Source organism: Leptopilina heterotoma, unplaced genomic scaffold, assembly GCF_015476425.1.
Source record: "Leptopilina heterotoma isolate Lh14 unplaced genomic scaffold, ASM1547642v1 Lhet_144, whole genome shotgun sequence".
In the NCBI taxonomy this organism is placed as follows: domain Eukaryota; kingdom Metazoa; phylum Arthropoda; class Insecta; order Hymenoptera; family Figitidae; genus Leptopilina; species Leptopilina heterotoma.
In genome coordinates this window covers 1564397-1578659 of record NW_025110862.1, presented here as the reverse complement: position 1 = coordinate 1578659, position 14263 = coordinate 1564397, and the positions used below count along the sequence as shown (strand labels likewise).

Below are 14263 nucleotides of genomic sequence, written 5' to 3'. Positions count from 1 at the left end.
ATATTAACAACATTTTTAATTGTTTCAATTTTGACTTTCGTTATTTTAGAGAAACTTATCACTGTTCTAGACAAAGTTCTTTTCTCATGTACTAAATTATTCACTTGTTTTAAACAAAAATTTTATTTGAAACAAATAAAGTTTATTTAAAACAAGCACTATGTTTAGTAGCCTCTGAATTAATATATTTTTTCTGGGTGTATATAAGCAAAAAGTTTAAAAAAATTTCTTTTGGTTTCTTAACTTTTAATACTTTTTCTAAGAATAAATAAAGTTTTCCAACTTGCTTCTGAAATTAAAAATTCTGAACGTTCAAAAAAAAAAATTTTAGTTTAAAATTTTCTTAAAATGTTAATTTCTACTTTTAATTTTCAAGTTAAATAAATAAAAATATTTGCTTGTATTTCTTTGTTTGAATATTTATTTTAAAAGTTATAATTATATGTTTGAAAAAATATGGCATTTAAAAAACTTGTTTAAAGATGGATTGAGTGATAAAAGTATACACTAACACTGTGGACACTAAAACCAGGAAATTTACACTGTCTAAAATAAAAGTCGAGTAATAAATAATGACACTTGTTAATTATGTTTTAAATTGTGCGATGAACGATGAATAGTTAATATAAATTATATTATTAGTTCAATTTAGTCCTACGATATTTGGTGGTAATTTATAATAATTTGAGAACGGCAAATTTAAATAATTAGTGAGAAAAAATGTTTTTTCAATACTTTTTATCATGTGGCTGGTCGTGTGCTTGTATTTATGGATCAATAACTTCGTTCCTTCTGTGGGAACCCGCTGAAGAAAATTTTTATCCGGTAATAATAAATTATTAATTAGAAATTAAATTACTTATTTTGGAAAATAATTTATAAAAAATAATTTTTCAATTATTTTATAAATCAATTTTTTTTGTCAACTATTTTGAAAAATAATTGACAAAAATAACATAAAATAATTTTTAAAATAGCAATAAATTATTCATCAGATAAAATTAACTAGAAAATTATTAAAAAGTTTAAAAATTAAATAATTAATTTACAACAGTAGATAAAATAATTTTATATCATTTAAGATCCCTCAACAAGAACCTGAAGAATACGATTTTATTATTATTGGCGCAGGAACAGCGGGATGTACTTTGGCGAATCGTCTTTCAGAAATAGAAAATTGGAAAGTAAAAAGAAAATTTCTCAAAACATTCTAATCAAATTATTAACAATACTGTAATTACTTTTTTTCAAATTCAGTAGGTGGTCACTTTTTCAAAAATCTTTTCAGTTGAAAAATTAAAAGAAAAATTTCAATTCTAAAAAATACATTTCTTTTTTTGCCATTAAAAATAATATGAATTTCCATTTATTTAAAAAGAATTGTAATTTTTTGTTTATTACTAATTTATGTATACTTTAAAAATTAAGCTTGGTTTTGACAAAAATAGAAATGAGAGAAACGATTTATTCAGTTTTCAAATTAAACTTTCAATTAGGTACAAATTTAATTTCATAGAAGAATACAAATGTGAATTGACTTTTATTGGAAAATAAAAATTTGCAAATGACGAGAAACGATTTTTACAGTTTTAAATTGAACTTTATTGGATTTATAAAACTGCTAGTAGAAATTAAATGAAAATTCAAGTTTTACATATTGAATTTTAATTGAAAAGGAACAATTTTAGCAATGTATATTTTATTAGAAAAGATAAATTGAGTAATATAACTTCAGTGGGCAAAATATTTTTGTAAAATTAAAGTTTATTTTAGGAAATTTTTTTTCAAAATTATACTTGATTAGATAATTAAAAAATGACATTAATAAAAACAAGTCATTACAGTAGAATGTATTATTAAAATTTTAAACTGATAAAGTAAAATTATTTTTCTTTGAAATTATAATAGATACTTTTACTGGAAGCTGGTGATGATGAACCACAAGCCAGCAATATTCCCGCTTTTAGTCCATTACTTCAGGAATCGTATTTAAATTGGAATTACAAAACACAACCGCAAAAAAGTGCTTGTTTACAAAATAATGGATGTAATTGGCCGCGAGGTAAAGTGAGTGATATTTTCCAATAATTATTGACATATTTCCACTTATAAAAAAAATAATAAAATTAATTTTGATTACTTATGAAAAATAAATAAAGTTGATTCATTAACATAAAAACGGACTTACAAACAAAAAAAAGACAAGAGTAAATAATTAAAAAGTAAATAAAAAGAGAAAAGACTGTTCTAGTAAAAAAGGAAAACGATAATAGAACGATTTTTTCAAATGAAAGTTGATACATTAAGCTTTTCCGATAAACTTTTAATTAATGCGAAAATGATCAAGTAAAACAACAAAAAGTGAAAAGTAAGCCATTACGTATGCCCTAATTGAAAAGTTTAACAAAAAAAACTTAGGTCATGGGAGGTTCAAGTTCAATTAATTACATGATGTACGTGAGAGGAAATCAAGAAGATTATAATTCTTGGGAAAGATTGGGAAATGCTGGATGGAGTTTCAAAAAAATATTGAAATATTTTACAAAATCAGAAGACAATAGAGATCAAGAGGTAATGTACTGCGAGAGAAAAAATTTGTGGTTATTTGTATTTATTTATATTTGTATTTGTGGTCACAAGTTTTTTCAAAATAATTTTTAGTTAGTAAAATATGCTGCTGATAATTTTATTTTTGGGTTAATAATTTTTAACAGTAAACCTATTTTATTAATTTATTTATTGTGCTTCTTTATCATAAAATCCATTTGACGTAAAATTCGTATAACCTAAATGTCATTTGAAAAAAAATTAATGTGATATATATTTCATTTTGAGATTAAATTCATTAAACTTATCATTCATTTAAAATCAATTTTTATTTGACATGAAAATTATTTGACATAAAGTTTATATGACGTAAAATTAATTTGACATAAATTTAATTCACCATAAAAATTCATTTGATATTAATCTTATTTGACTTAAAAATCATTTTATATAAAATTCATTCAACATAAAATTTATTTGTCATAAATTTAATTCGATATAAAATTCATTTGATTTAAAAATCATTTAGCATAAAATTCATTTGTCAGTTTATTTGACATAAAAATTACGGTGCAAATTTTAAAAGATACCAATAAAATATCAAATAATTGTGATTGGACATTTTTAAAATTCGCGTCTATATTTTTATGTCAATTGATCTCTACATGAAATGAGTTTTATGGCAAATGATTTTTAAGTCAAATGAAATTTGTGACAAGTTATTTTTATGTCTAATTGAAACTATGTCAAATGATTTTTTATGTAAATGAAACATTTTAATATTCATGTGCAAAGCAAGACTATTTGGGACACTTACTTTCAGGGTTAATTTCGTCAAATAATCTTATATGCATCAAAGCGAGCATCAAAGTTTTCTTTAGACGACTGTCAAACAGAATTTTCGCTTTTTTTCTAAAAAAAGTTTAAAAAATTTGCTCAAAATTATTTGGCTTTGCTGCAAATAAAATTACTTAAAATTTCTGCTAGAAAAACAATCGTAGCCAAAGTGTATCGAAAAATTAACTGTTTCGTTTGTAAGAGGAACCGACTCTATTCTTGTAGTGTTACCAAAAAGCTGTTGTATGCTTGATATTTTCTTTTAGTGTGACATTCTTTAAGGGCAAATTCGTATATTTATATTTGCTAAAACGTGTACGTGGCCTACAATACTCACAATTATCAGTCATTTGATGCTTAAAGATAATAAAAATTGTGTTTCTTAAAAATTAAGTTTCTTTTATTTTCTCTAATGTTTGAAAATTTGCCAATTTTTTATGAAAAGTTTTCGATAAAACAAAAAGGATAAGAGGAAATATTGTTATTTTTGAAAAAGACAACCACTTTCTTTTACCATATCAAACAGCGATCTACATTTGTAATAATTAAAGTTGACATTTGTCTTCTATTTCTTAAGTAGATTGTATCTTTTTAAAGGTAAAATTGTAACAGAATAGGAATATTTTTATGTTCATAAATATAAGAATTGTGTTATCACCATAGCAACTTTTGTTTGTTTTTGAAATTTTACACGTAGGCAAATTAAAAAAATATTCTACCACGTATGATCTGGATTTATATACGTGATATTTATTTATTATATTTTATTATGTAATTCTATCTAAATAAATGCGCGAGTTGGTTCTCATTTCTTCACATTATGATTGATAATAACATTTTCAATGTTTGCTTATTTCAATTACAGCAAATAAATAATAATTGTAACCAATAAAAATTAGCAGCTATTATTTTACTAACTAAACAGAAGTCACAAAAATAATTTCTCTCCTCGCATACAAAAGCAAAAATTAATTATAAAAAACTTTTTAGATTATGGAACAAAATCCTCAATATCACAAAAGCGGTGGTTACCAGAAAGTACAAAAATTTCCATATTTAGATTCAAATGCAAAGATAATTCTCAAAGCACTCGAGGAACTTGGATATAAACAAACAGACATAAATGGTGAAACTCAATTAGGTTCTATGATTATTCAAACAACATCAGTTAATGGAAGCAGAGAAAGTGCAAATAAAGCATTTATTCAGTCCATTAAACACAAACGAAGTAATTTATTCATAAAAAAGAAGGTACTTGTGAATAAAATTTTAATTGATTTTACGACAAATAAAACTACTGGTGTCGAGTACTTTTCGATTGTCACTGGGGAGAGTAAAACAGCTAAAGTCAAAAAAGAAGTTATACTTTCAGCCGGTTCTGTAAATGGACCAAAATTACTAATGCTTTCCGGTATAGGACTCAGTGAAGAACTCAAAAAACATGAAATTCCAGTGGTTAAAAATTTATCCGTTGGTCTTAATCTTCAGGATCATGTTAGTTTTTTCGGCATTACTGTCAGGATGAACGAAACAAATTCCACTTGTGATGGGAAATTAGAAGATTTTTATCACTACTTGGAGGGGCATAATGGTCCATTGTCAAGTACAGGCGTAACAAGTGTTACAACATTCATGCAAACGAACTGCACATTAATTAATGATACTGCTCCGGATGTTCAACTCATGTTCAGCGGAACGGGAGAATTATTTTCCTATTATGACAAATTTAATATAATGACAGTATTATTAACACCAGTTAGTAGAGGATTTATTCGTCTCAATAGCGATGAACCAGTGTGGGGAGAGCCGTTAATTTATCCCTCTTACTTTGAAGCGAAACAAGATATCGACAGAATGCTTCAGGCAGTTCGAATGACATTGAACTTATTTAATACGACAGTTTTTAGGAAGAATCAATTTCTACTTGTTAAGGATACAAAATTACCTTGTAGTAAATTTTTATTCAATTCTGATAAATATTGGCTGTGTCAAATGAAACAGTACACATCAACTGTATTTCATCCTGTTGGAACATGTAAAATGGGTCCAGCAGACGATTCAGAGGCTGTTGTTGATACGAGATTAAGGGTTCACGGAGTCAAAGGATTGAGAGTTATTGATGCGTCGATTATGCCAATAATTCCTAGGGGGAATATAAATGCGGCTACGATGATGATTGCCGAAAAGGGTAGCGATATGATTAAAGAAGATTGGAAGGAAAAAGTTACATAAAACCTTTATGTCAAAAAAAAACTAAAAGAATCTGTTTAAAAATAGAAACAGTATGAAAAAAGAAGTTAATTTACCATATTTTTATGATCTCTAATTTTTTTTTAGAGAAAAAGTATAGATAAGTAAATAAGGTCCAAACTAAAATCAAAGTTGATTAATGTTGGTTTATTTTAAATTGAAATTCTAATTTTTGTTTTTATTGCACCGGTGAATGATTTATTTCGACTTCTGTTTTTCTTTAATTTCCAGTGTTTTATTACCTTAATTATCAAAGATAAGCTTCTTCAGAAATATTTCATTCCCGAGACATTAAAAGGGGATAAAATAAAAAGATAAAAGGCTAAAAATTGCATTTAAGAAACGAAAACAATTTTTGATAAGACATTATCATCAATAAAAAAGTAAAATTTCGCCCCAACGCAACTCATTTTGTATATTTGCAATCGATGTTTAAATTTCTCATATATCTACCGTTTCTCGAATAATATTTTTGATTTACAAAAAAGGTATTTTGTTGTATGATAATTTTAAATATTCTGATACTTAATAAAATTGTTTTACTTAAAAATTAAATTTTTTATTAATTTTAGTACTTGTTTATGAAAGTTTTGTTGTTGTTTTGCTTCTAAATGGTTAATAATAAATATTGAAATTAAAATAAATATTTTCAAATTTATAATTTATCAATCACAGATCGAAAAATGTTGTTACCACTTTTTGCGGAAACATGTACAGCGAATTTTTGCACTTGTCTCTCCACCATGATTTATTCCTTTCTATTCGGCTACTCACCGGATAATAAATTTAGTTTGGTTTGTACTTTATAGAACTAATTTTACTTTTCTTAATATTTTTCGAATGAAAATTATAAAAAAAATTGCTATTCACGACGAGCTTTTTCAAAAATTAAAATTACTTTTTTAAGCAAACAAATCCTGAACCAGAGGCATACGATTTCATTGTTGTTGGCGCTGGTGCTGCCGGGTGTGTAGTTGCAAATCGGCTCTCGGAAATTAACGATTGGAAAGTAATTATTGCAAAAGAAAACAAAATTTATTATTGAAAATAATTAATATAATTATTTATTGTACTAATAGTCATAAGTAATTTTCACTAAATTCAAATTCTGAGACAGACTGTTCTAATTGTTATAATAATTTTTCCTACTGTTTCGAAAATTTAATTTAAGGAAACAATAAAAGTTTGTAAATTTCAACAATAGATACTTTTATTGGAAGCTGGAAAAGAGGAGCCGTTACGAGCAACTATACCGGCTTATGCTGGTAGTTTAGGAGATACAGAATTTGATTGGAAATATAAAACGCAACCAGAGAAAAGTGCAATTGGAAGAAATAAACAAGTAAAGTGGCCTCGAGGGAAAGTACGTAAAGAATTTTTCAGTTTTGTTATAAACTTTAATTTCTAAGTTTTCGCTTAATGTTAAAAGTATTATTCAATTATTATTAAAATAATTTTGGAAAATAAGCTATTAAATTTATAAAATTAAATTAATTTATAAACTTGATCCGGAGTGATCGTTAACTTCAATTTATAATTATTTGACGACTCAGTGATAGAATCATCATTGTTAAATGATTTTATATATATTTAATTAAACTAAATATATAAATTTATTTACTTTCTTAAATAAAATTGAAAATTTTTGAAGATAATGGGTGGCTCAAGCGCAGTAAATGCCATGTACTATGTTCGTGGCAGCAAAGAAGATTTTAACAATTGGGAAAGAATGGGAAATCCCGGCTGGAGTTACGAACAAGTTTTACCATATTTCATAAAGTCAGAAAATAATTTGGACAATAAAGTAAGTTATAATAAAAATACAAACTTTCTGCTTTAAAAATACGATTCTACGAAAAAAGTTTTTGAGAAATAAAATGGTAGTTTAATTTCTCCACTTGAGAACGCCAAGGTCATCACTAGGTGACGTGGAATCTGGTTTTGTCAACTGAACTGACATCTACCGGTGACCTTGGCGTTCGCAGGTGGAGAAATCATCTTCATATTAAATCTACAGATGTTCGTCAAATCAATAATTATTTATAATTAAATTTAGAAACTTTGTCAATTAATATAAACGGATTTCAATTTTTAATTTACTTCAATATTATCAATAATCCCGTGAATCAAAGGCCTGTAATTTTATTACAAAATTAAAATTTTCAGGTTGTCGAGGCAAATCCTGATTACCACGGAACAGGTGGATACCTATCAGTCGAGTCATTTCCATATCTAACAGAACCAGGAAAAATAGCACTCAATGCATTCCAAGAAAGAGGCTACAAACTACTAGATGTAAATGCCGCCGATCAATTGGGAGTAGCAGTAACGCAAATGACAGCCGGAAATAATTCTCGATCCAGTACAAATATCGCCTTCATCCGACCAATTAGAGCCGAGAGAAAGAATTTATTCGTCAAAAGTCAGGCACTAGCAACAAAAATTATAATCGATCAAAAAACAAACAGAGCCACAGGTATTGAATACACATCCCTAAAAACTGGCAAAACACACAAAGTTTCCGCAAAGAAGGAAATTATCATATCCGGTGGTGTCGTCAATTCACCACAATTACTCATGGTCTCTGGAATTGGACCAAGTGACGAGCTTCGAAAGCATAAAATCAAAGTAATAAAGGATCTTCCAGTTGGTAAAAATCTCCACGATCATGTCTCGGCTCCAGGACTATCGGCTAAACGACAAATCAAACCAAAAGTTCCACTCACCTGTGAAAATCGCTTAGGACACCTATTCACTTATCTAGCAACACGAAAAGGTCCCCTCAGTGCTATTAGTACAGTAATGTTGACCGGTTTCGCCAAGACAAAATACGTCGAGAATGATTATCCGGATATTCAATACACTTTTGATAAATTAGATGATGATGAAATTGCCTTTAAACCCATTTTAGTGACACCAAAAAGTAGGGGATATCTTGCTCTGAATGTAACAGATCCTGTTCGGGGTGCACCTTTACTGTATCCTGGTTATTTCACTGAAGAAGATGACCTTGATCAATTAATAGCTGGCATTGGACTCACTATTGATATTCTCAATTCGACAGTAATGAGGCAAAATAAATTTATATTCAACGACAAACCACTGCCTTCTTGTCAAAGGTTTAAATTTAATACCTACAAATATTGGGTGTGCTTTTTACAAAGCAAATTTAACACCGATTTTCATCCCGTGGGAACATGTAAAATGGGACCAGAAAAAGATCCCACTGCTGTTGTTGATTCGAGATTAAAAGTACATGGAATTGTAGGTTTGAGAGTAATTGATGCTTCGATAATGCCCACTGTTACTCGGGGAAATACTAATGCACCTAGTATTATGATTGGCGAAAAAGGAAGCGACTTGGTCAAAGATGATTACTCTTTGGAATAAATCAGATCTTATTTTATTAATCCGAATATTAATTGTAGTAATTTTTTACTAGATTTTATAGAATAAGATTAAGTAGCTGTAGTCCACATCGAAAAAATTATACGATAATTTATTTATTTTATTTTTTATTACTTAAATTATAGTAAAAATTTGTTTATTAATTAGTGATGTATAGATATATGTAGAAACAAACTGCAAGCGTGTTATTAAATTTTTAAAAATAACTTTTAAATTATTTGTAACTTACTTTAAAGAAAGGTACCCAAGAAGCAAATTATTTTTTTGTTACTTTTATCTTAAAAAATGTTACTCAATTGTGTAAAACTAAAATCAGTTTCCATTAATTATTTAAGATGTAATGAAGATTAAAACATCGGTGGCTTATATATTGAGAGTTAAAACACTCTGCATTGTAATTTGTTTAAAAATTGCAAAAGTAACCTTAAATATTTTTCTTCTTACGTACCTTCCTTTGGATTATATCACATTTATTTAATTTTTAATAGAAAAAAAGAAAACTCTTCTTGAAAAAAATCTTTCCAATCATTAATAAAAATTAAATTCCCATGAAAATAATTTTGTAATTACGCAAAAAAAAATCCATAGTAATTCAAAGGGAAATTTTATGAAACTTTCGACTAATTTTTCTACATGGAGAAATTAAAAAAATTTATTTCACGAAATTGAAAATATTTACGAAAAATTGTTTATTTTGAATTTGAGTTCAAAAAGTTTGCTCGCCGATAAAAATAATCCACTCTGAATAATACTAAGCAATAAATTAAGCTACGAATGTTTAAGCTATGAAATTATGAGTTCAAACATAAACACAACAAAGTTTTGAAATTATAAAAAAAAATTAAAAAAGGAGACCTGTTTTATATTGTATCATTTTTTTCCTCAATAATAAAACAATTTAAAAAAAGTAAACGAATGCAATCCATGAATAGATAATATAAATAAGATGAATTTTTTTATGAACGCATAATTCCTATACATAAGGAAATACTCCTTCAATAATTTGTTAGTCATACGTATTGATGATGTTGTCAATCACATCAAATTTCTGTATTAGTCTTTATTCTCTTATTGTTTCTTTCTTGTGGAATTATTCGGTTGATCAAAAATTTAATTTGGTAATTAGTCATTTATTTCCCATTAAGCAATTAATTAAAACTATTTTTTATCTTATGCTTCTATTTAGTAAAATTAAACCAAATTAATTAGTAAACTATAAAATCAATTTATTGTTAAATTAAAAATTTAATCTTGTAATTCAATAATTAACTTTAATTGTGTAATTAACTAAAACTATTTTTTAGCTCACGATTTAATTACTAATTTAATAATCAAAATTTTATAATCAGAAATCATTTTAAATTGTTATTATTATCAATATTATTGGTATTATTTTAATTATTATTGCTATATGAGTATTACTATTAATTAATTAAATTAATTAACAGTATTTAATCATTTCAATATGAAATTAATTTCTTGATTAAAAATTAAAAAAATTATAATAAAAATTTTTTTTTCTTTTCAATCAAGCAAGTAACTCCAGAACCCGAAGTTTACGACTTTATAATTATTGGTGCTGGTTCAGCAGGTTGTGTCGTAGCAAATCGACTCACAGAGATAAAAAAGTGGAAAGTAAATACAGTTCTAAATATAATATTAATCAATAAAGAAAAATGGGAAATTTTGTACTCAATATTTCAAATTTCGTTTTTTTTTTCTTTTTAAAAAAAGGTTCTTTTGTTGGAAGCAGGAGATGAAGAGCCTGAGATAACAAGTATCCCTGGATTCATGCCTGAGCTTCCAGAATCAAATTTAACCTGGAAATTCGAAGCCCAAAGTGAAAAAGAAGATGATTTTGTAAGGGAAAAAATTGAATGGCCTTGTGGAAAAGTACGTTATTGCAAAAATAAATTTTTTAATTTGCCAATAATCTTTAAATATTTTCCTAATTATTATCTCCTTTTAATTTGTGAATTTTTCTTTGCAAAAATTCAATTATTTTTTAATACAACTTTAATAATATTTCATGAAAGAATTCAATTATTAAAAAAATTCTTAATAACATTTTTCGAAAGAATCCAATTATTAATTATTATTCAATTATTAAGAAAGACGATTATTGTAAAAACTTGAAAGAAATTGTTCATATAAAATTTAATTACTTTGAAAACATTTAATTCAAAGTATTAAAGAAACTCAAAAAAATTCTTCAAAAGAATTTAATTAAGATTATAAAAAATTTCAATGAAATTCTTTCCAAATTCAATTATTTTCATAAATAATATAAAATTTTTACAGAGATTCAATTATTTTCGTAAATAATAAAATTCTTTTTATGAATTCAATTATTTTCAAAAATAATAAAATTTTCGCAGGAATTTAATTATTTGCAAACACAATTCTCCAAAAAAAAAATTTCGAAAAAAATCAATTATTTAAAATGATTTTTATAAAATTCTTCGCTAGAATTCAATTATTTTAAAAAAAAATTAATAAAATTCTTCGTAATAATTCAATTATTTTTGAAAATTTTAATAAAATTCGTTGCAAGAATTCGATTATTTTTGAAAATTTTTCTCAATTAAATGATTTTTAATATCTATTTTAATAAAATTTTCTAAAAGAATTCAATTATTTAAAAAAATTTTATAAAAATTATGTGCAAACATTTAATTATATTTATAAAATAATTAAAATTTCACAAAAAATTCAATTATTTACTTATTTTTTATAAATTTCTTCCCTATAATTTCAATTATTTTAAATTCAATTTCAATTTTAATAAAATTTCTCAAAAATGTAATTATTCTTAAAAATTTAATTATAATTTGTCAAAAGAATTGAGTTATTTACAAATTTGTTGATGAAATTCTTTATGAGAATTCAATTTAATGAAACATTAAATTATTCAATAAGTTATTAATTTTTGTATTTAAATAATTGAATTCTAGTTAAATTTTCCAATAAAAATTGATTGAACAATGAATTTCAGTTAAAATTTTATAGTTAATAATTGAATATTAAAAGCATAATAACATAAATTTTTATAAATAATTGAATTCTGAAAATTTTTAAAATTTTTATAAGTTGTTTTTTTCTAATATATATTTAATTGAAGAATTTTCGAATAATTGAAATTTTGTAAAATTGAATTTTAAACAAATGAATTTTAAAATTGTCAAAGAACTTTTTCAAAAATTATTAAAAATAATTGTTTAAAGAAGAATTTTAATTAAAAATTCTAGAAAATAATAATTGAATTGAAATGTTGAAAATAATTTTGACGAAGTTGCAGTAACAAAATTCTTATAATATAAAATAATGATTTTATCAATATTACTTTGATTTTTATTTTATAGTATAAAAACTACACTACGCGCTTAATTAAATTTATTGTTATTCATATTTACGTCATAAATAATAAATCATTTTAATTTGTAATTCATCCCAAAGGTAATGGGTGGTACAAGCGCCATTAACGCAATGGTGTACATTCGAGGTAATCAAAATGATTACAATAAATGGGCACAATTGGGAAACAAAGGATGGAGTTACGATGAAGTATTACCCTATTTCATAAAATCAGAAAATAATCGCGATCCAAATGTAAGTTACGTAATTATGCGTAAAAAGGAAATCAATATTAAAAGAATATTTAATTAATAATTCAAATTTTAATATCTAATATTAAATAATAATTAAATTAAAATATTTAATTAATATAAAATTTTAATATTTAATATTTAATATTTAATATTAATAATAAATATTTTTATCCCTTTAAAAATACGATAATTTATTTCAGATAGTAGAAAATAATCGAAAGTATCACGGCACTAATGGATATTTATCAGTAGAGACTTTTCCCTCAATAACCAACGAGGGTCGAATTGTACAAGGAGCCTTCGAAGAGATAGGATATAATCTCACGGACGTCAATGCTGAGAATCAAATAGGAATAATGCTCCCTCAGTCAACCACAAAAAATAATATTCGTCAAAGTACAAATCGAGCCTACATTCGACCAATAAGAGAAATAAGAAAAAATTTATTCATCAAAACACAATCGTACGTGACAAAAATTATAATCAATTCAAAAACAAAGAGAGCCCACGGATTGGAATATATTTCACTTAAAACAGGCGAATTAAAAAGAATTACGACTAGAAATGAAATAATTGTATCCGGAGGCACAATTAACTCGCCAAAGATATTAATGGTCTCCGGAATTGGTCCCAGTAACGAGCTTCAGAAACATAAAATCAATGTCATAAAGGATTTACCAGTAGGACGTAATCTCCAGGATCATGTTTCATTTCCTGGTATTTCAGCTCAAATAAAAAAGAATACAACAGAAACAATTTTTTCCTGCAATGATAATTTACTCAACTTATTCAATTATTTTCTCACTAAAAACAGTTCGTTTTCTATATTAACAAAAACGATGCTTTTCGCATTTGTTAACACAAAATCCATAGATGAATATATCCCTGATATACAATTTACATTTAGAAATTTTACCGATAGACAAGTTATAATAAAACCAATTTTACTGTCACCAAAAAGTCGAGGATATATTACACTCAATGATAGTGATCCATTTTTTGGCACACCTTTAATTTATCATGGTTATTATTCCAATAGATCGGATATCAATACAATGATTGCTGGTATTCGGTTAGCTATCAAGATACTCAATGCCAATATAATGATGAGAAATAATTACAAAATCGATAGAGTACCCTTAGCTCCTTGCAATAAATTTCGTTACAATCACGATGAATATTGGAATTGCACTTTAAGACATCATACTCAAACTGAATATCATCCTGTGGGAACGTGTAAAATGGGGCCAAGAGATGATCATAATGCTGTTGTTGATTCGAGATTAAGGGTTTATGGTATAAAAGGATTGAGAGTGATTGATGCATCGATTATGCCAACTATTCCAAAAGGGAATACCAATGCGCCAACTATTATGATTGCCGAAAAGGCCAGTGATATGATCAAGGAAGAGTACAAGCTATAAAGAATAATTTTCCTCTCTCTCTCAAAAAAAAAGTAGAAGGGAAATAAAAAAAAACCCAACTCACAATGTGTAACGAACATTATACTGCGGAATTGAATCATAAATATATCACTTTTTTTTTAATGTCCTAATAAACCATGTATATAAAATTCAACAAATAAAAAAACAGTCAATGATAAAGGGAAATTA

General features: G+C 25.8%; 3 protein-coding genes across 3 annotated transcripts; all 3 read left to right on the top strand.

Moving 5' to 3' along the window:
- Window positions 1-720: 720 nt before the first annotated feature.
- LOC122498253 (glucose dehydrogenase [FAD, quinone]-like) lies at window positions 721-5784 on the top strand. Its single transcript, XM_043605906.1, has 5 exons — window positions 721-825; window positions 1083-1184; window positions 1909-2067; window positions 2419-2571; window positions 4375-5784. The coding sequence occupies exons 1-5, from the start codon at window positions 721-723 to the stop codon at window positions 5614-5616; spliced, it is 1761 nt and encodes a 586-aa protein (XP_043461841.1). The 3' UTR covers window positions 5617-5784.
- Window positions 5785-5992: 208 nt separating this feature from the next.
- Window positions 5993-9438, top strand: LOC122498247 (glucose dehydrogenase [FAD, quinone]-like). The gene is made up of 6 exons (XM_043605901.1): window positions 5993-6122; window positions 6310-6428; window positions 6542-6643; window positions 6839-6997; window positions 7286-7438; window positions 7801-9438. The coding sequence occupies exons 2-6, from the start codon at window positions 6318-6320 to the stop codon at window positions 9022-9024; spliced, it is 1749 nt and encodes a 582-aa protein (XP_043461836.1). The 5' UTR covers window positions 5993-6122; window positions 6310-6317; the 3' UTR covers window positions 9025-9438.
- A 587-nt stretch (window positions 9439-10025) lies between these two features.
- On the top strand, window positions 10026-14074 carry LOC122498218 (glucose dehydrogenase [FAD, quinone]-like). The gene is made up of 5 exons (XM_043605851.1): window positions 10026-10160; window positions 10576-10677; window positions 10777-10935; window positions 12499-12651; window positions 12851-14074. Exons 1-5 carry the CDS (start codon window positions 10065-10067, stop codon window positions 14072-14074), a joined length of 1734 nt encoding a protein of 577 aa, XP_043461786.1. The 5' UTR covers window positions 10026-10064.
- Window positions 14075-14263: the final 189 nt, after the last annotated feature.

Coding starts and splice junctions, on each gene's coding strand:
- LOC122498253 (XM_043605906.1), top strand. CDS start 721: ATGTTTTTTCAATACTTTTTATCATGTGGCTGGTCGTGTGCTTGTATT. Junction 826..1,082: donor CTGAAGAAAATTTTTATCCG/GTAATAATAAAT, acceptor ATATCATTTAAG/ATCCCTCAACAAGAACCTGA. Junction 2,572..4,374: donor AAGACAATAGAGATCAAGAG/GTAATGTACTGC, acceptor AAAACTTTTTAG/ATTATGGAACAAAATCCTCA.
- LOC122498247 (XM_043605901.1), top strand. CDS start 6,318: ATGTTGTTACCACTTTTTGCGGAAACATGTACAGCGAATTTTTGCACT. Junction 6,429..6,541: donor CGGATAATAAATTTAGTTTG/GTTTGTACTTTA, acceptor TACTTTTTTAAG/CAAACAAATCCTGAACCAGA. Junction 6,644..6,838: donor CGGAAATTAACGATTGGAAA/GTAATTATTGCA, acceptor TTTCAACAATAG/ATACTTTTATTGGAAGCTGG.
- LOC122498218 (XM_043605851.1), top strand. CDS start 10,065: ATGATGTTGTCAATCACATCAAATTTCTGTATTAGTCTTTATTCTCTT. Junction 10,161..10,575: donor TTGATCAAAAATTTAATTTG/GTAATTAGTCAT, acceptor TTTTCAATCAAG/CAAGTAACTCCAGAACCCGA. Junction 10,936..12,498: donor TTGAATGGCCTTGTGGAAAA/GTACGTTATTGC, acceptor TTCATCCCAAAG/GTAATGGGTGGTACAAGCGC.